The sequence below is a fragment of the Bombus bifarius genome, unplaced genomic scaffold (assembly GCF_011952205.1).
Source record: "Bombus bifarius isolate JDL3187 unplaced genomic scaffold, Bbif_JDL3187 scf7180000008008, whole genome shotgun sequence".
Lineage (NCBI taxonomy): Eukaryota > Metazoa > Arthropoda > Insecta > Hymenoptera > Apidae > Bombus > Bombus bifarius.
In genome coordinates this window covers 4,528,649-4,554,581 of record NW_022884386.1, presented here as the reverse complement: position 1 = coordinate 4,554,581, position 25,933 = coordinate 4,528,649, and the positions used below count along the sequence as shown (strand labels likewise).

The 25,933-nt window shown below is 36.1% G+C and overlaps 4 protein-coding genes and 1 long non-coding RNA gene across 8 annotated transcripts in view; 3 read left to right on the top strand and 2 right to left on the bottom strand.

Moving 5' to 3' along the window:
* The first annotated feature begins 385 nt into the window (after positions 1-385).
* LOC117206709 lies at positions 386-2,199 on the top strand. The gene is made up of 7 exons (XM_033446279.1): positions 386-656; positions 744-847; positions 952-1,110; positions 1,167-1,234; positions 1,315-1,497; positions 1,567-1,877; positions 1,965-2,199. Exons 1-7 carry the CDS (start codon positions 506-508, stop codon positions 2,141-2,143), a joined length of 1,155 nt encoding a protein of 384 aa, XP_033302170.1. The 5' UTR covers positions 386-505; the 3' UTR covers positions 2,144-2,199.
* Positions 2,200-2,301: 102 nt separating this feature from the next.
* Positions 2,302-3,643, top strand: LOC117206707. The gene is made up of 3 exons (XM_033446278.1): positions 2,302-2,519; positions 2,759-2,926; positions 3,000-3,643. Exons 1-3 carry the CDS (start codon positions 2,450-2,452, stop codon positions 3,200-3,202), a joined length of 441 nt encoding a protein of 146 aa, XP_033302169.1. The 5' UTR covers positions 2,302-2,449; the 3' UTR covers positions 3,203-3,643.
* On the bottom strand, positions 3,335-7,017 carry LOC117206706. Of its 3 annotated transcripts, none has more exons than XM_033446275.1 (5): positions 6,883-7,017; positions 4,512-4,629; positions 4,356-4,430; positions 4,051-4,215; positions 3,335-3,939 (listed from the first exon to the last, which is right to left on the bottom strand). In XM_033446275.1, the coding sequence occupies exons 1-5, from the start codon at positions 6,889-6,891 to the stop codon at positions 3,737-3,739; spliced, it is 570 nt and encodes a 189-aa protein (XP_033302166.1). In that variant the 5' UTR covers positions 6,892-7,017; the 3' UTR covers positions 3,335-3,736. The 3 variants fall into 3 exon arrangements, with proteins under 3 accessions (XP_033302166.1, XP_033302167.1, XP_033302168.1); XM_033446276.1 differs by lacking the exon at positions 6,883-7,017 and adding an exon at positions 6,002-6,134; XM_033446277.1 differs by lacking the exon at positions 6,883-7,017 and adding an exon at positions 5,036-5,166.
* Positions 5,204-25,933, top strand: part of LOC117206710 — a 39,027-nt gene continuing 18,297 nt past the window's right edge. The window contains exons 1-3 of the long non-coding RNA XR_004487425.1: positions 5,204-5,409; positions 5,478-5,857; positions 6,012-7,498. This is a non-coding gene — a long non-coding RNA (uncharacterized LOC117206710). The remainder of the gene's footprint in view (positions 5,410-5,477; positions 5,858-6,011; positions 7,499-25,933) is intronic.
* LOC117206703 (solute carrier family 41 member 1-like) lies at positions 9,614-15,201 on the bottom strand. 2 transcript variants are annotated; one of them, XM_033446265.1, is made up of 9 exons: positions 14,795-15,201; positions 13,734-13,844; positions 13,386-13,661; positions 12,294-12,568; positions 11,430-11,763; positions 10,948-11,242; positions 10,602-10,807; positions 10,361-10,509; positions 10,092-10,268 (listed from the first exon to the last, which is right to left on the bottom strand). In XM_033446265.1, exons 3-9 carry the CDS (start codon positions 13,657-13,659, stop codon positions 10,092-10,094), a joined length of 1,710 nt encoding a protein of 569 aa, XP_033302156.1. In that variant the 5' UTR covers positions 13,660-13,661; positions 13,734-13,844; positions 14,795-15,201. The 2 variants fall into 2 exon arrangements, with proteins under 2 accessions (XP_033302157.1, XP_033302156.1); XM_033446266.1 differs by lacking the exons at positions 13,734-13,844; positions 14,795-15,201 and having other exon boundaries at positions 9,614-10,268; positions 13,386-13,659.

Here is a 25,933-nt window from a genome sequence, read left to right as displayed (position 1 = left end):
AAGAGATTCGATATTATGTAAAATCAATCGGACAAACGAAATTATTTATGTCTATATATACCTGTATAACATTATTTATAGGATATCTAACTTATTTAAAGAATGTATACTCTGAACTTAGCAGTTTTATTTTAACATTAATGCTCACTTAATATGATACAAATAAACTTTTTTTTGTTATTAATAATTTCATCAGTTAGTACGGATAATATTGTTTCAATTGATCAATCCGTGGCACCTACGAAATATTGTAGGAATAAGGAAAGATTAGTAACGTCGGAAGAGAACGATGAATATTTACTTATAAGCGCTGAGATCGATACAATTGTTGTGATGGAATGTCGATTTTGGTATAAAATACTATTTCACTGACTAAAAAAAAACGAAAGATTTTGTTATTATATTCGTTTTACAAGATAGCAATGACAAGGAAGAGAGGCAGTCAAAAATTTGGTACCATCAAGATCGATATAGAGAGACTCCTGAAAAAGAGATTCAATTAGGGATGGACAACAACGCGTCGTTCAATAGGATTTACACTACTCCAGATCTTTCTTTAGTAATTAAAGACATTGCAGTAACAGACGCTGGTATTTACTTATGCCATGGTGAGGAAGGACAGGAGATAGAGAATAAATTCAACTATAGAATCGAACGTAATCGAAATCTCACTGAATTTACCAACTATCTAGATAGAATTAATATTTAGATATAATTAATTGGACAAATTTATTTGATGATAGCAATTTTCAAAGAACATGGAGTCTCGTATAAAGAACAAGGGAACATAACTGATTGGGAGAAATATCGTGAAATATATTTGGCATCAGTTACCACACGATTTGCCGTGAGATCATCATTAATTCTACTATTCTACTCAATATTAAATGCCAAATATTTATCAAATGTTCACACTTTTCGTGTTTATATATCGAGCGCGATTTGCATTAGGTTTCACAAATGTCTGAGTTGGCTCAAATTCGAGAGGTTGGAATACTGCTTCAAGTCACTTCAGAATGGGCACCGTGGGGTCCATGCGAACGTTGTGTACGTAATCGAGGATATAAGACGAGTGTTGGAAATTGTCAATTAAAACGACAAATAAATGCGGTAAGAAGGACGAATTATGAGACTGGAGACGATCACTTACCACATTATGATTACAGACTATTGCCAACAAGAGCGATTCATCCATAGTTAAGTTTTTTCGAAGATCTCCTTCATTACCCTGCAAGTAAGCAAACTTGCCTTTTATCTAGAAAAGATAAATTTGAAATATAAACAAATATTTATTCATAATAACACGGGTTTAAGAGCAATTTTACTCGAAGAAGAATTTCCTGCTGTTAGTAGTGCGGTGCGTCATTTGCCGATATTTATTTTAAAGGAAACATGCAAAAAATGTCCCCGCGTGAAAAGAGTAAAAGGTCGCAGATTCAAGTACATTAAACGATTCGTACTAGCAGAAGGAGCTTATCTTACGATCGTTTGTCCCGAGTAACTTAATGTTTGAGCGAAATTAGCAAAGTACTGTTTGTAACAAAATTCAAAATTCAAACATCGTAGGTCAACTATGGATGCGCAAGTATCGTGGAAGAAGGATTCGATTACATTGGAAAGGGGTGTCCGACGATCCTTTCGCAAATTGGATCCAGAAGCTCGCGTGATAGTAGACGCTTTTGGAACGCTTTATCTGATAGGTACTTTAAGTAGAGATAAATTACACATCGTACTTTATGGTATTTCACATTTTTCTATCTACATACAATCAGATGTTTCCACTCACGAAGAAGGTAACTACACGTGCTACATCGATAACGTTAACATGATGCAAGTAAAAGTCATTGTTATATCTAAGGCAAGATTAGTAACCCAAGGTAAAATTAAAACTAAATTGTTCAGTCAGTTATAATGCTTATGTAAAACATTGGACGTTTAATTACAACATCTTCTACTTTTTATAGAATTTCTGCGTCATCTGGGATATCTAGGCTTCATATTTCTACTTTGCTCGTTTTGTTACTGTAGTGGTCTGGTTTATACATGTAGACGAAGAGATAAATTCGACACAGTTGTTCCAAAGAAAGATACAATTGAAAAAGAAGAAGAAGAAGAAGAAGAAGAAACACCATTTATATATTAAGGTTCATGATTCACGAATTGACCGATAACAGACAGTTGATAAGAATTGTGCAAGCTGTTTACCGACCGAGTTATTATTCTTCGAACGATTTCTCCTATGGGAGCTTCTTAACAGACGATGACCTTACAGGTAACCAAGTGAAAGGAGGCAGTGGAAGGGACAACTGCATGGGATACGTGTCCGTTTCTCGTAGTCACAGTTTAGTTTCAAAATGGCTGAGTTTGGTCGTTCCTGTTTCCTTATGTCAGTTCATGAGTGAGAAATTCAATTAAAAGTAAACGTATTTGCAAACAAATTCGCGATAGGATGAAGTTAAGGACAGAGGTTTTCGTACTCTCCGCGATTCTTTGTCTGGTTCTGTTTCAAGGCGTAACCGGTGAGTTTCATGCATAACATAGATCGCATCTATACGTACATACATAGTGGACAATGTCATACTTTCACCGCATACCGAAATGGCTCATCCTTTCCTTGAAGTGTGGTGTTTCTTCTTTTTCCTTAATTTAAAACGTATCTATTCATGATCCTCGGAAACGATTCCAAAGAAACGATCTCGTTAGCGTTTGCGGATTGTGTACGAAAGTAAAAGTGTTATTTATAAGTGCTCCATTTTAGGACTTCTGCGAAGATGTGTGAATTGTAGATCAAGAGGAGATCTAGGATCTTGTAAGGATCCTTTCACTATGAACTCGACGGCGATTGAAATGGAAAAAGGTGTCGACACTGTCCCTTGCGCATCTGGTTGGTGCGGCAAAATAATTGAACGACACGGTTTAAATAACGGTAAACATTCGATGGATACACATTTAGATATACATATTGAGAATTGTTTTATAAGAAATATTGTATCGTATAGAATATGGTACCGCCACGCAAAGGCTTTGTTTCCAACGTGGACCTGACGACGGTGAGGAACGATGTGCGTTTACCGTGTGGAACTACAAAAAGGTGTATATGTGCCTTTGTTTCGGGGATCTATGCAATGGAACGACGAAATCAAGCATCTCCAATGGTTTGATTCTGACAACGCTTTCCGTTTTACTACGATGGTTCATTTGAGAATGCTGGAATTGAATCGAATGTATATTATTGTATAAAATGTTCCTTGTATTTGTACATGTCTTGATATCGCCAATTTGCAAGTATAGCCAGTATTGATTTGTTATTAAGCTTAAATGAGCGAGAAATCTGTAAAAATATACTCTAATTTTATTTATAACTTCGTATTTTATGTATTATAATTATAAGAAACCGAGGTATACATGTTTTATATAACAAATTTCTGTGGAAAGTTGTACGGTGATTAGTACAGTGTTTTATTGTAATTAATAACGGTCACGATCATTTGTGTACATTACAATTGCAAGATTGTTGAGTGCGGACTGCGTAAAAAGACAAAATGTAATTATTTTTATGTTGAATAATTTCAAAATAGGAAGCAAAGAAGTTGTTTGTTTCGAATTATACTAAATAAAGATGGGACACACTTTCTGCTTGATACTAAAAAGACCTTATCTTTTTCTTTTACCAACATGCGACGTCCGTTAGTCAATTCATAAATAAATAACATTACTGTTAATAAATTCCTCTACATTAAGCTTTTCTAGAGAATGGCGAGGTAGGCCTCAAACTTCTCAATATGTGACCATGAAGGCCGTTTCGCCTCCTTTCTTCTTGGTTTTTCAGCAGTGCTCTTTCATGTGGAATATCATCGTAAAATAACTCGCCCTGGCTATAAAGGTATTTTACAGCGAGCATTGCCTCCTCACCGGTCAATAGATACGGGTCGTGGTATCCTGAAATATCATTCAAACTAAAACGAATGTCTCTCGCTTTATTTTTAAAAGCAAACCAATATATCCTTGCATTCTTCTAGTGTATTCTTGCGTGTCAAATGTATCGCTCACCAAGCCCATTGGAAAAGTCAGGTGTCATATGTCTTGATTCTCGCGAACTGTAACCAAGATCATTGATATCCACTGGTGGAATGAAAACGCCTACCGGCCACAGAGATTCTGCATTTTCCGGTTTTATATATGGTGCAACGTTACCTTTATTGTGTAATCGTTGTCCTGTGAGAACATGCTTAATTTATTATAGTATACATCATATTATAAATTAATATTAGATCCTAATTAACGAATATATTCACTTCGTTAAATTATTGGATTACGTATTAGACTCTTATACTTATCAGAGTGGAGTATCGTACCAAATTCTGTAGGGTTTCCTGTTGTGCTTCTTCTCCCAATAGAGACGTAAGACGTCTGATCTATCGTCCGATCCCCTGACAGATAGGAATTAATGTTGTTTTGTGATAATGCGAGATTTTTAACGATATAGTACGTAATTACATTTATGAACTAACCATCTGTCGTAATACCGTGCTCATAAATGTGCGGAGGAGAAATAAATTTCACGTGCACTTTTGAGAGCGGCAAAGCTCTGGTTGCTGCAACAGCAACTAAGAAGACCACCACTTTCATCTGTAATTAAAATTCTCGGATATTCATGCGTTTACCACGAACTTCTCTTGTTAGAATCTGAATTTAAAACATATTTGGAATTAATTCCTTGTTTTTTTGCCGCAGAGTAGCAAACATCGTGATATGTATATATGTATATATGTATATATATATTTTGAAGGACCCTATTTTACTTTTACTATTAAACTTGTTCTTCCTATAATGATAATATAAAAGTAGGTCAAGGTATTTGTGGCTAATATTTCTACGCTCTACCAACCCGGATGACCGAAAGAACGAAATGTAAATGTTAAACCGCATTTACGAAACGATGACGCCATCGGTGGGTCCTGCTGAGAGTGAAATAGATAGAACTATGATCTCGCAGGTTCTCCGTTGGTTTCTCTGACAAAAATTAATTGTATACTTCGTCACAGTGCTGCCTAATATAGCCAGATAATCTGGTGCTTGTAAACGATAATCACAGCCCGTAGCTAACGTGTTCGAACATATCTTATTACGGATATGTACAAGATAAGGACGTAAGTAGAGTCTCCGCGGTAGTGATTTGTTTGCAGTCTTGTGTCGTATATCATCGTTATTGTGATATATATCATCGAGTAGTGTTAGGCAAACTACTAGACGCGCGGATCGAATGTTACGGGGCCGACTATCATGCGAACCAATGTCCACTGAAATAAACAATTATCCTTGGACACGAATGCTTCATACATCAAACGAGTTTAAAAGAGAATCTGAAAGCGACCATAGGAGCAACATCCTCGACGCGTATCATAATTTGTACGTGTTTATGTGTGTATGTGTTTCTTTATATTCGCGTGCTTGTGTTTATCTGTGTGTGTTTGCAGATGTACGCAATAGATGACTGTGAATTGGTTCGCTCATACATGACTCGTACACAGCGCGTCTTGCAAGGGATTACATAGATATCTATTCACGATTTCGTCACTCTGTTGTACATTCGAATGCGAACGTTCGTAGAAAGTAAACGTCCAAATAGTGTTCATATTTTAAGTGAAACGCTGCTCCATTTCTGCTTTTTATGCCTTATTATAGAAGGACCAATTGATAGGGCTATTTTCTTCTTTCATGAAACGGTTATTCAACGATATTGGCTAACTTGCATATCTATAGCTCTCATCGAGCTTGGTGGTTCGCGAACCAGCGCAACGAACTGTGCCATTGCTTTGGCAAGAGCATCATCAACGAATAATTGAAAATCATGCTGGTATGTAATATTTACTTTCTATTAATGGAATGCTATTGGTTAACAAGATTTATTAAGAAAAATCCAGAAACACGTATATTCTTCCTGTCCTGATGTAATATGTAACTATATCGCGATTGAAACTAGATCGTACATTTTCATTACCTTCACATAGAACGAGTGCACTTGTGCTTGACAAGAGCCTTATTCCGCCAAGATAGTAGCAGTTAAAGACATTCGTGTGTTCGACGATGCGTGTCAAACCACCCTTTCGCCTTCCTTCCCGCTCACCTTCACTCGCCAAGTAGAAGTGGCTCCTATTAATTCTGCGCCCATTGTAAGGCAGCGAAACGAAATGCAATAGCTACGATGGAAAATTTTTCACCGCCGATACAAACACTTGTATGCACTGGATGTAATATTTTTTATAGAAATCCTTAATTGCGAAACACTACATATATGTGCTTCCAATGACTCTCCAAAGAAAGAGATACATTGTAAGAAATAGAAAACGTGAGAGAAAAGAATGAGAAAATGGAAACGAATGCTTTTGTAGAACTGTGATGTACATAGAAAGAATGGTTTATCGTCAAGTATTTGCTTTTAGAAAGTACCTGTTACATACAAACACGTAAAGTATTACACATTAAATAATTGCGATGATTGATCGAGTCACGCGAAAGAAAGTGATTAACATTAATCAAGACGATCTTTATTGTGTATCGATGTTGTGTCAGCCATAGAAAAACATGAATTACCTTAATCAACAATCAGTGTTCCATCAATTAATCCAGTCAAGTGTTATATCCAATTAAATGTAGAAGCAATGAACAATGGAAACCCGGAACCTTCGCTTTATTATATGAAAATATCTACCACTGGTGCATACACCGCTCTCTGGCACGATTTTATTTATACTTTTAATTGCAGTAATCAAGTTTCGTAGAATTTCGTGATAAAATTTCTACACAGGGTCATGTTATAAATATGCATAAAAAACCGACGAAGTATCTGAATAATAAATTGGTAATCGTTGTAACACTCACCATCGACATTGTGAATAACACTTGCAAAATATCGACCACTGACGTTCAGTTTCGTTCCGCTTGTTGAGTTGCTTACACACTGGTGAACACCCGCGTGAAAACGTAATTCCGAAACGATTTGTCTAGTGTCTTCTAAACACGACCAGGAACTGTTCCAGTTTAAATGTCTCGGGAGAATGTCGCGCGTGGTTCCAGCATCCCCCTTCTTGTTACGTACCCCACCTGACCAGAAACCCAGTTGCGAAGGTTCGTAAGGACTCGCACGGGGATACGGTAGAACTTTCATTTCGGTGAACGCGATGCAACCATCCTTTATACGTTTTGAAGGTGCCGCGCGCAAGGATGACCAATGTATGCGCTCCATTGTATGCGCAAGAGTGCGTTCCTTCGGCGCGTTATACGCGGTTGCGTCACTGCTACTACGAAATTCTCAAAAAGAAGAAGAAATTTGATCTTTTAACGGAGGATTGTTGTTACATATAAGACATATCTGTGAACGTATCAATGTGATTCTTTCGATTGAAATCATAAATTTGCAACTACTTGGAATTTTTATTATATGTAATCGAATGATACACTGGTGTTTATGAAGTTCGAGATCATATCTAAAAAATACGTAAGTTTTTAATACTCTATTACACGTATAATTACACGAATTTGAAATAATTTAGTCTGTTAATAGTCATACGCTTTAGTCAGTGACTTTTAAAATTTCGTTGAAAGAGGTATGATGTTCAGATTTTGTGTTTTAAATAATTAAAGTACTTTCTAAGATTTCATGTTTATATATCAATCTTTTGTCGTATCTAAGTTTTTATAATATTGAGTTAATACGTAAAAATAAGTAATTAGGATTGTTTGAAAACAAAATTATATTCCATCCTCTCATTTGCTAAATTCGCGCTACTTTTATGTTTTGATACCATGGCGGTATAGCATACACTATGTAACAATAATAAGTGTAACAGTAATAACTCTATCAGCACAGTAATAAAACTATCTTTATTTGTTTGTTTATATGACTGTTACGTAATTGTAATTATTATGCGATATTTTGACTTACTTTGAATAATCATATTGAAATTTGCGCCAAAGAGACATAACCTTAATACTGTGCACAATTTATTGTTCAATCAAAACTCTGTTTGGATGTTTATGAGATAGAACATGACACGTTACGAAAGTTCTATCTTCTTATATTAAATGGCGTATGATGAGTTATTTAAAACTTTATAAAATTGTAAATAATGAAGAGTACAAGATAATATACCTGCAAAATATGTGTGAATTTTACATGGTTTGAGTAGGTTAGACTTCTGTATAGATATATTATATTTCACTTTATTAGAAGGGATGTTTGCAATTACAGCAAATTGTAATAAACTTGCTTTATTAGTACATCATTAATATAGCTTTATTAGTATTTAAGAAAGTACAGAAAATGGTTTTTCTACCTCAATTTTATGGAAATTTTGTAAAACATAAGATAACGCAAAGTATTCGTATCAGTTTCATTAAATTCAACTAAAATATTGGTCATTGGAATAAAAATCATCATTTTAGAGATACAAAGTTTTATTTCAGGGGTGCAATTGCATGTACATTTTCTTTACAGATATCATTTTAAATCACAGATTGCTATGAAAGTATTGAGGAACACAAAACATTACTTTATTCTACATTAATCATTTTACGAATCTCCAGTTTGCTTAGATCGTTTGGTGTAATTCATTTTAAGATAACAATTACATATCTTTACAAGAGTATCGTAGCAAGTTTTTATAAAATACACTATATATATTATTTTGATACTATCGAATATTATTGTATATCGATCATTTACTTTACTATTTCCAGCTCTAAAATATCAAAACATAGTTGCAACCTATATAACATTAAACATATCCATTGATGTATAACATATACATCATGACTTTCTTGTTCTACTAAAAGGATTATTCAAATTTCTGCTATCGATAAAATATTTTGAACTAATAAGTCTATAATTAGAAAGCATTATCTATTTTAGATCTCTGCAGATTGCAAATATAATTTCTATTTTAAAAAGATATGCGCCATTGTATAAATAAAATTATGTGTTAGTATTAAGTTGTCTCAAAAGTTTCTTTCGTTTCATAAGGAAATACTAGATCCACAATATTTTTTGTTTTATATTATTTTATTGAATTATGTATGATCCATTTTGTTCTATTGGAATAAAATCCAGATTCAATAAAACAAAATGGATCAGACATATTGGAACAAAATCCAGATTCAATAAAACAAAAAATATTGTACATCTAGTATTTCCTTATAAAATGAAAGAGACTTTTGGAACAACCTAATACTAACAAGAATTTCATTTTGTTTTATTGAATCTGGATCTTGTTCCAATAGAACAAAATGGATCATACATAATTCAATGAAATAATATAAAACAAAAGATATTGCGCATCTATTATTTCCTTCTAAAACGAAAGAAACTTTTGGGACAACCTAATATATAATCTTCCTATGCAATACAATTATCGATCAGTGTTAAAATACTGACTAGGTCTTCTGCTTATACGTATTCATTACAATTACATTGAAAGTACAATGCACATATATCTAAAACACTTTAAATTCTGCTGCCTCATACGATTAAATATAATTAAAAACTTACAAAAAAAGTTATATATCTATCTAGTGACTGTAAGTAATCGTCAGTCGATATGTACAACAGGCAGCGTTTTATTTTTTTGTTTATTTCGTCTAATTGAGACTGTACGATCACTAGATCATAATAAATTACACTATGATGGATCACTTTGCTCGATCCAGTTACATTAGAATCAGTGTCATTGTACTTTTTTTTTCCTATTCGTGTACCTATTTCAAGAACAGTGACGTATTTCTTTAATCTATTATGTTCAGCGTATAATAACTAATTAACGCGAGTAACGTACCATTAAGAACGTCTCTTAATGGAGGGAAACAATCCTGCTGTTTTATCCGTTTCAGATCAATCAGATCGTCCCGTAATAACGTATTGTACCCGTTTTCACGAAACGCTCACTCTCTTAATTAATCTTCGTCTCCTACTGTCTCGTTCATTCGTACACCATTACATCGACGTGATTACGCCGTGTAAATTATATGACATCTTCTAAGAAAAATTTGACACGCAATAAAAATTGCTTGTCAATCTTGTTACTTTAACCAGTCTTTTATTTTCCGTACTCTTGATGTATACTTATGAGGAACCAAAATGCTATCGCTAAGAATACTGTTCCCGAGAGATCGCCCAATGCCGTCAAATATGGAATAGCGGAATTGTCCGGGTCGATTTTGTGTTGCCACATAGCGTGAATAATGATATGCGCCACGTAGAGCAACAGCATAACCTGCGAAACAAAAATCGTGAATTTTTTTCCTGTGACACAAACCTTTCACTTTTTCATTAGTACACTCGAATCAACGGGCATTATATACTTACTTGAAGAACGGCCATGACGATGTAAGAAATCACAAAGCATATATGTAACGTGGACGTTCCCTTTGTGATATAATCGGCGACAAAAATAAAAATTATTTCACCGAAAATCGCCATGCAAATGAGTATTCTGGCTGTTTTCGCGTACAGCGCTAAAGAACAAGAAAGTGAAGATTATTATGTAATCGTCGAGCTGCGAAAAAGCATGTAACAGCGTAAAATTAGTTATTGTTGCATCACTTACAGCCTCTAAAGAGCGCTTTCCACGGACTGATGAAAATTTTCGAGTGTGGCGGTAAAATTCCCATAATCGTTGTCTGGTGCAATGTAGTTGAGATTCGAGATGCTTGCACAGAGACTAAATTACCACCAATTCCGTTTATGATCGGTTGAAAGATCACGAATCCATCGAACGAGTCAACAACTTGATCAAGAATCAAACCGCCAAATCTAAATTAGAACGTAAAATTGAAACAGTAGAACGACAGAATCGTGCAACGATGTATCGTGTGATTTATTCTTAAGACTAGTCAAAATTTATTCTTAAGATTAGTCAAAATTTATTAACGGCGATTGAAAGTGATACGAACCCACTGATAAACAAGGCCGATAAAACAGGAAGCCATCCAGATGTTAAAACATTTCTAGTATAGTTATTCTTAAGAACCACATAGATCCAGAATGGTAAAATTAAAAAGTAACAGCCAAGTATAACGTATAAGATCCATGGTTCTGGCGTCATTCTGTCGAACAATCCTGATGCTATCGTCGATAGAACGCTAATTGATATGACGTCTCCAAAGGAGGCAGCCAAAGGCGTAGCTAAATTGTCGGGGTTCATTTTGCATCGATATGAAATCATGATAACGGCGATCATTACAAAATCTATAAGAAAAGAAACATTAATGCAAACATTGAAACAGTGAAGTAATATGTTAAGTAATATGTTAACTTGCATTTTTTACGGTATAGCATAGTAACGTAACGTAATGAATCAACAAATTACGTTTGCAAACTTGAGATATATACCATAAATGGGAATTTGATTTGCGATCAATTATAATAATTTTACCTAGAATAAAGCAAGTGCTCGTGGCAGTGCAGACGCTAGCTGTGGCTAATAATAGGCAATTGTTCCATTTGAAAGTGTACTCGCTGCCTTCCATTATAGCGTCGACTGTGATCGCGAAGATCGATACCAAAACAGCCGCGACGATCGCCTGTATCTGTACCAATGCGATATTACCAACAATTATTTTCACGATTTCTCGAAACTCGTGCATGTTACCCAAATTGGCTTGCGTGGATATTCGTGAGGCTAAGCACATATCAAGATTGCCTTTCAAGCCCAATAGCGAAGGGATTAAAATGAATAATTGAGAAATGGTGCAGAATACTGGCCAGTCCTAAAACAGAGACGACATTTAATTAAAGAGGATTACGTTCCTCGGGATATTCTTACAAATGGAACGCAACCAAGAATGTAAATTACGTTTCAAGAATTTCTACATTAGTAAATGCCGATAAAATCTTACATAGCGAATGTTTGTACCAAAGGGGTTGGGTTGAGATTACTAGAGAGTAGGGGGTTAAGACGAGGTGGGAAAGGGTGGGATCAGAGGAAGGTATTTATGTAAAAGATTCTTGAGATTACGACCCTGTTGCCCTTGGGCCATCGTATTTCATATGTACGACAGATAAAATGCAAAGGTGTGACAAATAAGAAAGGAGTGCTACCACGTGGTTTAACATTATCTTCAGATAAATAAAACTAAAGTGTATGATCGATAAAAAAAAACTCGCGTTCGGAAAAATACGTGATTTATTCCGTTATTACGATTACTACGATCGAACTTAGATTCGTTATCTGTACGAGATAATCGAATTTGAGACGACGACCTGCTTTTAGCATTTATTAATGTTAGAGGAAACGTACCTTGACTTGGTTAAGCACCAGGCCCGCGCCGATCGTACCTATCCCGGCGATGAAAAAGGGAACAGCGACTTGGAAGGTGGTCTGATACCATTTCTCGTTTCTGAATGGTCTGTTACCAAAGCTGCCCGTGTCATTACGGAAGTCAGGATCAGGATCTGAATTTGCGACGGAAGAGATGGTCACTACGGAACTTCCACTTGAAATTGTTCCACCACCGAGATTGGACAGTGACATGTCCGTTTTGTTCTTTTGGCCGTTAGGATTTTTCAGACCCGCTATCGAGAAATCAATATATCTCACACTGAACCGTACGACGTTTCAAAGACATTTAACCATTCGTTGAAATGTTATCGCGAATTACTGAATGATGCACATGTATAGCTTTAGTCACAGCGCAGTTCCGATATTTTACATTTGTTACGAATTCTTAAAAGTTTATTCATATAAATTCACGATGTCGTCAATGGTATGTAGATCGCGAAATGCGTCGTTACTACTTCCACGCTCTCACGAAACTCATCTTTTTATTTCGTGCGAGCAGACAAGAAATAACGAATAAGGTTATCACGGTAGAACGATTGCTGTTACTTATAAATCATTTTACGACACCGATACAACATATCCTTTATTGCATTGTGCTCCCGTGGGCAATACGATACAGTAAATACTTTGATCGACTAAGCGATTGTTTTATCAATACGATTGCGGCTAATTAACATAACGGATTTTCATTAATATCAATCTAAAGAATGTGTCCGCGCAAAGTTACGTTTCAATCTTTATGTTCGCCCGATTCTCCGACATGTCCGTTTTGCCGCTTGTTCAATGGAATCGCACGCGAAACAAATGAACTTTTGCGTTATCATCGTCGGCAGTAACATTCGTGATGCGTTCTATCGTACAGCGCGTCAATTTCTCATTAGAAGGTACAAATGTCTATAAAATTTGTACGGCTCGTGACCTTTTGAACGTAATATTTTAAGCATTCGAACGTACAATAACAGATATAACTGTTAAATTGTCATTGATTTTCTTTTTGCATTTTCTTTATGTCAATACTGTAAGTATCACAGTAAGTATATAAATTCTTACCTGCCACTTTCTTCACGATATCAGGTTCTGCCTTAATGTCGGTCGATGTGTTTAGTTTGTTGTCGATAGCTTTTTCCATACTATCGAAATCTAACGCATAGTTATCCTTGCCGTTTGACATGTTGTCTCGTTCTATAGTAATCGCGTGATCCTTAACTTCCCTATCATTAGGTTTGTTTACTAGATGCTCATTACGATCCGTGCAATCGTTTAACTTTATAACAGTCACGTTTGACAGTGCCGGTTCAGTCGGCGAGTCCGGAAAACCGACCATATCTGGAATATATTTGATGATTCGATAAAAGACAACGCTTAAAGGAGTCGCATCGAATTCATTTTGACACGTACCGAGTTCGGCGTTGACGGACAATTTTGTAGTATCCTCCACGATATTGGCAAAGTGCAGGATCGACTTGTGATACTTTCACGTCAGATCTGCCTATTTCTGTCAGTCTTGATCTTTAAAGTTGAAAAATAAATATGATTTATTATTCACACGAATAGAACGTCGAATTTAGAATCCGTCTAAAAACGGATAACCAAAGAAATTAATTAATTTTTCATCGTGTTACGGAATTGACGCATTAAAGCTTATCGATCTCACCGTTAATCGTAAATTTCATTAAGCATTAAGATACTATATGACCGATATTGATCAAAGTGTCGTTCGTTAACTGATAATATACGAAGATATTCATGAACTGATAGTTACGTCTTGCTACTCTCTTAAGTCGTTGCTCTTGGTCTAGACGTTTTGATAGCATATGAAATTTAATATACGAGATCAGCATAGTATCATTAACGACACGAGGAACTTAGTTCTTGTATTACTATTAATCTAAGTCCACGTGTCGTCGGATTTAAATTACATGCGTGCAAAAATGCTGAAAACAGCCGTTTACAGTATTTCTCTAGAATCTATGTAGAGGGCACCCTTTTTTGTGAAACCTTGCAACCATGTATTGCTAGAGGTAGTGAAAATTAACGAAAGATTTATGTTTACAGGAGCATATCTCATACCAATTACATGTAATCAGGACGCTATGCCGTATACACGATACTATCGATATCTCGATAAAAATGTCCAAATCTTATTTTTAGAAACGATAATTTATCATCAAAGATGCATATAGATACTTGGCACAATACACATTTTTTAAATTACAATTGAAAACATTGTGGTTTACGTCGCTATCAGTTCATGCTAAATTACTGGTTTTTTTTTTTTATGTTCGACGCGTGTAATGTTGTGCTACCGTGCTGATTATTCGCTATCATGGAAACTAAACGGTATTGCTAACAGAAAGATAGGAGAAAGATAGAGAATATGTATCGAGGCTTGACAGAATGAAACAAACAAGAAAAAAAGGAAAAGAACGAATAAACTCTTATCTTGACTTAATACTTACGTAGTAACGATGTATTGAGGAATTTGCGCCAGCGTGTCCACGTTTCCTTGAAAAGTGTTTATTGTTCTTTGATACTTGATTAACCTTGCCACTTCTGATTGTTCACTGCTCGATCTTGTTGTTGAACTCGCGTGTGATTTTGTACGGGACTCTTCTCGATCCGTGCTACGTGAGCCGAAATAAAAAGTTGGCTTCGTCGTGTCACGATGGCACACTGTGATCGATGTTCGATCCAGCGTTCTGAGAATTGTACAAGGAAAGGTGCACAGAGGTAGAGATCCCGGGGAAAAACAAAATGACGGAATGGGCTTCGCACGGTAAATGCACCACCGACTCCAGAACTCAACTGTTTCGCTCAAGCGGTTGTGGCTGACTGATAAAAGAAGCTTTACTTCATTTGTTGGCACTTCGGCCGCTCAAATGCATGGCTGCGAGGTACTGTTGTCCGGACATACCCACGTGCGCCATCTCGACCGACGGTGGTGGGGAAGCTTATTGTAAATAGATCGTAGATCGTAGATCATTTATTGATTCGCTATATCACTTGCGAGAAATTCTTGTTTCATCCATGACTCTCAGTCTGGAATGGCGTCTCCTCTCGCGTTTCTAATGCAGTTTATTCGCATATATATAATATGATCGTACGCGTAACGAATGATATAGATTCGAGAAAAACCTTGAATTTAATTAAATGTAGTGTTCATGTTAAAAAGCAAAAATAATCATAAGAAGCGTAATCGTATCTTTTAATCGCTTCCGAGCTACTGGTCCTTGTAAGATCGAGGTTGTTAACAATTTTATTTGCATTCGTACGTGATCGAAATAAAAGAGCGATTTATCTTAATTATTGCATTCGCGTGCTTTCATTTGTTGTATCTGTTCTTCGATCATCAGTAAAGATCTCTATCGTAATTCTTTTTTTAATTATTTCTTGTCTAAAGTGATTTAATATGCGAAATTGCTCAAGGTGAGTGATCCAATATTGGAAAAAAGGACGTATAATGTTAGGAAGTCTCTCTCTCTTTTTTTTTTTTTTTAATGGAAGGATAAACGGGCACGAATATCGTACGATATGTATGAAACGGTCCGAACGTTGAATATCATACTGTTCGAACACCAACGGTCAAAGAAGACATCGGCAGGTACGCAAAAAAATACAAGGAGAGCACGGCAATAGATCCAAACCATTTGGCTGCTGAAGCGAGCAAAAGTCTCCTGGAAGAAGACTAAAAAGAGAACCCCCACTGACTTTACTAAAGAAATAAAATAGTCAAACTCGAAGATGGTATCCCGCTGGGGGTAGCCATCCACATGTTACTTAGAAATTATTTTTTTTTATTTTTATTTATTAAAATTTACAATTAATTCTCGCATTGAGAATGCTTAGAAATTAAGCTAAAAAGATTTACCGAATGCCCAGTTGGAGAAATTGTAAAATACAGATTAAATAATAGTAGAAAAAAAATACCGTTAGGGATTTGGTTGTCATTGTACACTCTCAATATAAATGTGAACGTAAATTGTCCATACATGTGGTAAGTACAAATTGTCAATATAATTGTAAAATTCTAAGTAAATTGCACATAAATCGTAAGTATAACTGTCAATATAAATTGTGAATGTGTTAGGATAGGTCAATGTAAACTATCAATATAGACTGTGAATCTAAATCCGCTTATGACTCTAACAGCATATCTGCCTTTCTTTCTTAAATAGTCCGAATACCCTTGGAAAGCCCTAATTTCCTGAAAAACCCAAAATTTCCTACCTCTCAAGTTGTAAACTTAATGATGCGGATCTTGTTAAGAGCCTAAGAGATTAAACACCCTACGTACTCAATGGGTCCGCTCTAAAGTAAACATACAGTTTGAATGGGCAATATTAGAGGATATGCGCCCACCAGGATGCACAATTACAAGATTGAGGAATAGATTCCCACTCCTTAAACTCAATGGTAAGATGTTTATTCAGTTGAAACATCAACATGGTAAGAAGGAATTCAACTATAGGGAACAGCAAGTAATTCGAACATTGAAATACTTCAACGCTTCCAATCGAAAACGCTAAGATCCCTTATAAATGCACCCTGGTATGTCACCAACGAAATAATACATCGCGACCTCAAGATACCCACAGTCAAAGAGGAAATAGCAAAATATAGCGACAGATATAGCAAAAGAGTCAACAAACATCGAAACACCCTAATTACTGGATTACTTGATACGACGGACCAGATCCGCAGGCTGAAGAGACACTACCCGTTAGACCTAAACACTAGATTTAATTAGATATTTATATTAAGTAATATTTACTTATTTATAACACTTACTTATAAATTATACTTATCTATAATAAGTATTTATTATAAATAATTAGCCATGTTACTGCGCCACGCCAGAAAAAATTACTGAAAATTCTCAATGCGAGAATTGATTGTAAATATTAATGAAAAAAAAAAAAAGAACATGGTAAGAAGGAAAACTCGGGGATGGAGAGTTAGTATATAAGGACCAGGCGAAGCTTCTTCAAGCAGTCTTAAAGCAGAATTCATCAGGGCGTCATATTCTTCGTGTTATATTATACAGTGCGAATAAATCAATTACAATTAACATTACTCGGCATCTTTAATCTATCTCCACCTTGAACGTTAAAAGCGTTCGCAGTTCGTGATATCAATCGATCAGTTGCAACCTGACTGATCATCACCTAGTTGAGAATTCGCAACACATACAATCGATTAAATATTACGGCGGCTGAGAAGATATATTCGTCTCCATTTTACAGTATCCTATGGTATGCAAATGTAATTGCACGGATGTAAATCCGTTGGTTTCGCACCATGATCATTTTCGAAGGAATTTCTCAATAATTGGTATTCCGTGCGTGCGGTTACGCGAACCGAATGGGATTACCTTCGTTCTTTTCAATGACGTCATATCCAATGCGATTCGCGAATGAACGGGGAAATACCTAACACGCGACACGCGTTGTCGTGCAGTTTTAAGATCTGATAGCTGATGTCAGCAAATGCATGATAATAGTACAGCATTATGCAAATTTCTTTAAAAACCACTAACAAACGTAATTATTTTAAAGCAATTAGTCTTCTCTGCATAATTTACAATTTTTATCGTAGAAAATCTGATTATTAAAATCGGCTTCGAACGAATGCAATGCCGTTAAAAGAGAACAAAATTTAAATTGCTTAGTTAATTACATAGTTAGATTAGATCGAAAAATTCATGATGAAGGTTTTTCAACGACTCCGTTAATTTCTCTCGCGAACTTGTTATCATCTAAAGACGTTTCATCTGAATTAACATCGATTCGACTACTACATCGCCGATTCGAGACAACTGTCTGGGTAATATTATTATTTTCCTCACCTTATCCCTCCAGTTTCAGAGTGATTTCATCAGATAGTGAGAAGTATATCTCGGTTCGTGTAGAGTTTATTACTCCTTCAATTTAGAGAATCGCAGATGCACATGACGCAGCGATTTTAATTTCACGCGGTGCGCGGTTGATAATCGACTCCTTTTTCCTAGAAATCACTGTAAATACGCGTATTGACACTTTTTGACGTTGAAACGTCTAGCAACGCGACTTACGAACGTCTTTCGCTAGGTCATATCCGATGTGATACGCGAGTCGGTTGAAGACTAATTTGACGAGGATATTCATTACAAACGTTAACACAAAGTATAGGTCGAGTATGTGTGTTCATATTTACGTTTCAAAATATAATTACAGTACAGTTGATTTTACTTTCTATTGAAGGAGTAAGATCGAAGAGGTAAGTCTAACTGCCGTGTCGCGCTTGTCTATTCGTTATACAAAGATCAAACAATTATAATTTAAATCGAAATACACGCAGCTAAGTAAATATTATAATTTTGAGATTTGATGATTATATTTTCGATTTTGATTACGTCAAGGCATCTAAAAATGCAATGAAACTGAATTAGCCCGCGTTCGTCAGATAATGAATTAACTGTTCCGATATCGTTACCGTGAAAAAAACAATAAAATCTTCTACTCGCTGACATTTGGCACTTTTCGCTCATTATAATACTCCAATGTAAACAAGCTTTATAGCATCTTTATTGCCGGTTGTAAAACGAGTGAATCCCTTCCACGATTTGTGTGCTATAATCAGCATTATAAAATGCATTATGCACCGTCTGATTAGCAGCGAATTTTCACGAGCTTACTGTATTTAATATCTTTATTTTCGTTTTTTGTTCCTCTGTTTGGAACGATACAAATGATACTTCTATTGCATTTATCTTATTGTTAGAGCATTATCACGATGTATTTCTTAGCAATGTGGAAAATAGAGATTTCCGATGTATCTATTATTTATTGATATTAAAACAATTTTTTTTAATTTTACCGCGTTATGTGTAACAGTTTGTACATAGTATAATCATTGTCCTAGATTTCAACGTGATTGTTGTTGAAAATGTATTGTTATTCTCGATACAATGTTCTTGCTTAAATTACTATGATAAATTAAGGGAAACATTGATTCTCAGAAACGCGAGGAAATATAAATGCCCATATTCATTCGTATTCCAAAGAAGTAATTCTAATCTATCCTCATTGTTATCTCTCGTTCTTTTCAAGGAGATTACGTAAAAAAACTGATTTTCTTGACAAGATTTTCTAAAAGGATAAAACTATTTATTACTAAAGATTATATCGACTTACGTGCAATTTAAAATCTCAATTGCCATCGACTTTAATATCTTCAGAAAGTATTTTTTGTAATATTTGATCATGAGAAAGATACTTACTGACAACCTTCAGTCGACGGTACGTTGAGAACCTTGTTTGTTGCAAAGAACAATAATTGTCATTGATAATAGAGATTACAATAATAAGAAATTTCTGTCGTAAGTATCATGAAAGCACATATGGTAATGTAATAAAAATTAAGATAATCGTTACGATTTTCATTGATCTAATGTTCAGTTAAGATATAAACTCGAGTGTCGTGGCATAAATGATTGCGATATTTGATTTTATCAGTTCCATGAATGATTATATTTAACTCGTGCTTTATCAAAATCTTTATCGGTGTGTTTTTGATTGGAATATCATTACTTTCTTTTTGTGTGTGACGCACAAAACATTCGGATGTATAATATCTAAGCTGATATATTTTATAATGAGACCATAATCATTTAGTAATTTTTGATAAAACGCATGCGATTGCATGAGATAAAAGCGTAAATTTTTTCCAATAAAGACATTTTTTCGAATGAAAAAGATTGAAAGGAATTTATTGATGCGCGGATTGAAAGGGATTTTATTGATTATATGACAAGAGTGAGGAACAGAGAATGAAACGACAGAGTTAATGATTATTAGACTATATTATTGGACGTATCCAACTATTCTTGACTAACAAATAATATTTATCGACGAACAACGAACTTCTATGAACTTACATTGTAATTTTGATTCTCGAATATTTTGATTTTCGCTCCTTCGATTTTTGTACCCTCGGTCGTGTCAGAACAATTGCTAACAACAATTTTAAAGTGAATGTCAAATCTAATTGATGAACATTAATGTAATGAAGCTATTTACGTGTCGCGTTTATAATCTCTCAAAGGTTTCAGATGATATTTTTCGCTCGATGGTAAAAGCATTCATTGAAAGAAATGTACATACAATAGTTTTTCTGAGATATTGTATACCTAACTTATATAAAAGAGCTTGTATGTGTCTCCGGATGGAATTTGATCAATTTCTGTATGTTTGCATTGGATTGAAAGAATGAAAATGTGGTTGCACAATACACGTTTTTCCATACAGGTCAGGTATACTGGACACGTTGCAAATTGTCTCTTTCGATCATTCGACTCGCATTTACTTTGATCCTCTCGCATATACATATTATTCGCAGATATAAATACTCCATAATTTGTTTATTTAATTTCTCGTATATTAATATCAATTTTCTTTTTATTCCTCGAAAAGAAAGTCGAAACATAATATAGAGCAAGGTATAAATATTAGAACCTCTATCGTGTAAATATTTATAAATATATGTATTTAGATGAAAGCATTACATTAGGAACATTCGGTTTGCTGTATTCTAACGTTACGTTACAGCTCTCGTTACGCTTAAAATTATGGATCTCTTGTCTTTCTCTTTCTTTTCATTTTTCGTCTTTTATAGAATCGGTAGTCCTTTTTGCTCGATAAAACATTCTATTGCGTAAAAAAGATATTCTTCTATATCGTGAAAAAGTCTTGTATCTTCGCCGTATTGAGGAAGATCTACTCTTTCTCTCCCTTTCTTTCTCTCTCTTTCTCTCTCTCTCTCTCTTTCTCTCTTTCTCTCTTTCTCTCTCGTTTTCTCTTTTATTTGCAAAAATAATAATTTTGTATATTTTGGATTTTTCCAAAAAAATATTTTGTTGCGAATATGTTCTTAACTTGTTTAACTTTATTTATTTCTATCTTTTATCTTTTTTTCTGTTCGTTTCGTTGGTAATGACTAAGTAGCCGGCTTAAAAATTACTGATCATATCAGACGAATGTAATAGTCTTCCGTTTTAATGTTCCTTGTCACAGTTGTTCGTAATTAACATACTGTCTGTATGTCTGTATCTAATTAGACAAAATGACGTCGAATTCTTGCGATGACCGTTCATTATGCATACACACACATAATCTGCGCACCAGATATACGCATATATTTTAATAATTCGTCATCGAAACAGTATTTACTTGTACTTGTGGTTCACCGAATAGATACATTCATTTTAATTACACTATTTCACCATTATCCGCTAAGAGAGAAACAACTAGGGGACCCTGAATTGTGGTACTTATCGATCGAATATTTTCTTAAATACTTAATAGTATTTACGCGTAGTAGATACGCGGATAGTAGCTCCGCGTATCGCCATTTTACATTTAACAACTAATTTTGATTTTCTCTCAGTGACTTATCCCACTATCCATGTTACGTATTACGATATCCTTATCAGCTAGATATAATTTTGCCGCTTAACGGTATTGCTTAACTTTATAGTGTACACAATTCGCACAATTCACACACGTACATACATACATACATGTTTTGTTGTTTAGAGAGACGTAAAAACAGAATTTCTAAATGTGTGTATATATAATCACACCGTTGATCTAGAGCCTTGTGACAGGGTCATTCCTTCCAATTATAACATTAACGCGTGGTGTAACTTCGATTAAGTAAAGCTTAACTTAGGAACGTACGTTTATATAACACGTTAATAGGAACTTAATAAGTTGTCTTGTATCACGTTACCACATCATATCATTTCCGTGCGAAACGTTTTCATCAGTGATATTTACAAGTTACCTAAGTATGTCTCGAGCGCCGAATTTTTGCGCGTCGATAACCTATTCTTTTTGCTCCTCCACCCATGGAGTACGACAGTCATGTCGCTTGTTTCAGTCAAAAAACACGAATAATTAGTTGTTACGTGAGTTAAGAGTAGTAGTAGAATATGTTGTGTCATGCACATATTTCTGTGCGTTCGGAAATTTTTGTAGCGCTTGCGTAATATTTTCAACCGAAGAAGTATTATTGTCAGGTATTTTTCCAAGTTTACATAAGAGGAAACTTAAGTTTACTAGATCCTCGTATATGTATGTACATAATATATAAAATACAGTCGTTTCGAAGTTGTTTTGGCTGGAATGAGATGGTGAGGAGTAATTGTGTAAACTTAATGCGTTTCACGATCAACGCTAGAAATATCGGTGACTAAATTATAAACCTTGTACCAAGAAAATCAAAGTAAAAAACGAACAAGTAAGCTTTCGTTCGTATTCCTTAAATTCCGAATAATGTACCGTTGTAAGTGTATAAAATTTGTATGAAAAATTCTGATTGGTCGTTTTCACTACTACGATAGTTCTAGTGTTAGAATTAACCACCTATCGGTTTCAGCCAGGTGCCACTCCGCGTAACAAACTTTCGAACAAAAATATCAAGTACGAGCTCGCACGTTATATTTTACCACCACGCGTCTTTCGGACTTGTATTTTGTACCCTTTCGCGTTTCTTGAACCAAAATTTAATTTACGACTTCGCTCGCACCTTTGTGTTTCTCGTTTACGCCGGATTTCATTAAAGCATAGAAAAAAAAGAGGTGCGGAAAAGTGAAAGGCACGTGTCGCTTAAAAGGGGTGCACGTGAGTCGGTTCACCCTTCCGCTCGGTGGAGCCTATTCACAATGGCTATGTTAATTCTTCGCGTTTTTTCCGACATCGACCCTAATTTCACGATTTCGATGCGTTCTACAAACTTTTCTTTTTTTTCCCATCATTCTTGTCGCTCGAACCCTTGGTCGTGCGCGCGGTATTCCTCGGAACAGTGGCACGTTCCCATCTGTCGTCGTGGTCGTTCGTCGACAGGTCGTCGGAAAGAAAACAGGGGAGTGGCGGGTCGGTTACAATGGAGTTCGGAAACGGGCTCGTGTTAAGCCATGAGAGCGGCGGAGGGACGAAATCTTATAAAAGATTTCCAAAATATTGTGTAAATCGGCTGGGGTGCGTGCCAGCTGAAAATTTGGGGTGAAATTCGTCGAAACGGTAAGCGTATGCCATGGCGCGCAGCCGGCACGCTTCACGCGCCACAACGCTGCTAAACAAATAAAGGGTTGTGCGCCTTTTCCGCGGCCCCTTTTTAAAACTCCGAAAACCGACCGTCGAACAATGCCGATATTTTCACCCCGTTCGGCCAAGTTTTTCTCGAATCGCGGATTTTTCTGGATATTCCCCACCGAAATCGTTGAACCGGAAAAAAGGGTATATACGTGTATGTGTGTGTACATATATGATTCGTAGAAAAAAGGAAAAAAAAGAGAGAAAGGAAAAGCGATCGTGTATTTGTCGCGCGGAGAAAAACGAGGGTGAGTTCGGTGAAAGGATTCCATGAATTTCAGCCTTTTTATTTTACGCGCACTCGAATTTTTTGTTCAATGTTACGCGATTCTAGCGACGGTATTGTAAGGCAACTGACACCGATATTTCATTTCTCCGTAGCACGGTTTTCAAGGGAAGCTACCTTGATACGAGATTCGTTTATCGTACTGCTTTCGCTATATTTTATATATTCGTCCGATGCGATGTCACGTGTTTACGTTCGAACGCGTACTCGCGATTTCGATGAAAATCGTGTCAATAGACGAACTACTTGGCTCTGTTTTTAATCCTTCCGATAAAAAAGTTACACATATCCTAGGACATTCTTCGAAGAAGAAAAGGCTAAATGACAATGAACGTCGTTGAGATTCTACCGTACTCTGATTTGTGTCGAAATTTGTCTACGGTGAGCGTCCTTCTCTTCGGCGGTGACACTCTCATTCGTAAGATCGAACAATAGGGTTTCACGAAATTCGCTACGTAGCGAAATATTTCGTCGACCCTCATCTCGCCACGTGGATTCTTTTGATCGTCGAAGACGGCGGTCACGACTGTGTGTGGTAGTGTCCGTGGTGGCGAAATTATTACGGGGGGATGAAATTTCCAAGTTGTTGGACGATAGGGGAAAGAAAGTGAACGGCGGAGCCAAGGAAGAAGAGACGAAAGGGGCGAGTGTATCGAGAGGAGGGGAGTGGGTTCGAGAAGGGAGAGGCTTTGATAATTGCAATTCACTTCCTTGTCAGGGTATAAGCAGCGTTGCGGTTGTGGTAGTTGATGAGCAGGAGAAACGGGGTGGACCAGGAAAGAGGGAGGGATATGTACGGTTCGATACCTTTCTTAAATTTACCACGAACTTTGAGACGCGACCACCGCTACTATCACCACCATCGCTACTGTCTTCGTAAATAATTGACGGGGAAACAGAAGCAAAGATCCCGATTATTTTATCCTATGTAGGGTGAAAGAAAGCAAGTCGATAAACGAAACATCGGCCGCATTCGAAGGTTTACTATATCGATGCACTTCGACTTCTTGAATTGAAATGTCAGTATTATTCTCTTAACACACTCTGGCATGCTGTTGCATCGCTTGTACTGTTACCTCGCGCACAATTTTGCAAGGTGAATATGTAAATGGAAAATATGGCAACTCTTGAGAAAATAAAAAACGTCGTTTCACGTTTGCCCTTGGCAATGCTTGAAAAATACAAGGTATCGATGTGTTAAAAAAAGAAATATACACACACACACACATATATATATAGGTACGTTCTATCTTGAAAAGATTTATTGTCGTTGGATTCTTAGAGAACGAAATAAAGAGAGATTTATTTCATCTTTTTACGGTTTTGTTATTTTCTTTTCTACTTGATTTATTTTTTGACTTTCATTCGTCTTTATTTTAAAAAAACCAATTTCCTCGCATGGTTTCTCATCATCGAGGCTGGTTAAGGTTGTTATCGATAATTAATACCCCAAGGCGAACGATAATGAAAAATTGGCAGTTCTTTTGTCTATAGGAGGGAATGTAATTCCCCTCCATATATATTTCCCCGTTTTCGGAGCTCTTGGAAACCGCAAGATGTTATTGATTTTTATACATATCCCCGGTGGGTGTGGGTGGGTAGACGTCCAATTTTCGGTGTGTACGTACGTTTGTGTGTTTACGTACGAGAGTAGGGGCTAGCTGTGTGTCATTTACTCATTGGTGGTCGTTGGTTCGAGAGGGATAGAAACTGTTGCCTTCCGCCTTCCCTTTTCAAACCGTTGACTCCGGCCATCAACCAAAAAGAAAAGTCCGATATAGCGCAAGCGTTTCACGTCTTTGGATCGTGCTCTCCCTCTCGCTGAAAATTGACCAACCCGCTTTTCCTTTCGTTTGCCCATAAAATATTATCCCTCGCTACGCTCACGAAGAATCATCGAGAAAGGGAAACTCTTTCTTTCTTCTCTTTCCCTCCGACTCTCTTCGCGTTTCCACCCCTCTTTTTCTTTCCAATTTTTCTCCCCAATTCTACGTTGTTGCGAGTGTGATGAAAAAAAAAATTGTACTGGAAAGGAAACCGGATACGGTCATGTTTGACTTACACTTTTTGTTCGATAAAACGACAAAAGTGCGGGACACGCGAGCAATTTGTCACATTTAATTTGTCAGGGCACCCTTTCGCATCGCGTTGAAAAACTCGTAGGAGTGGCACCTTTTAAA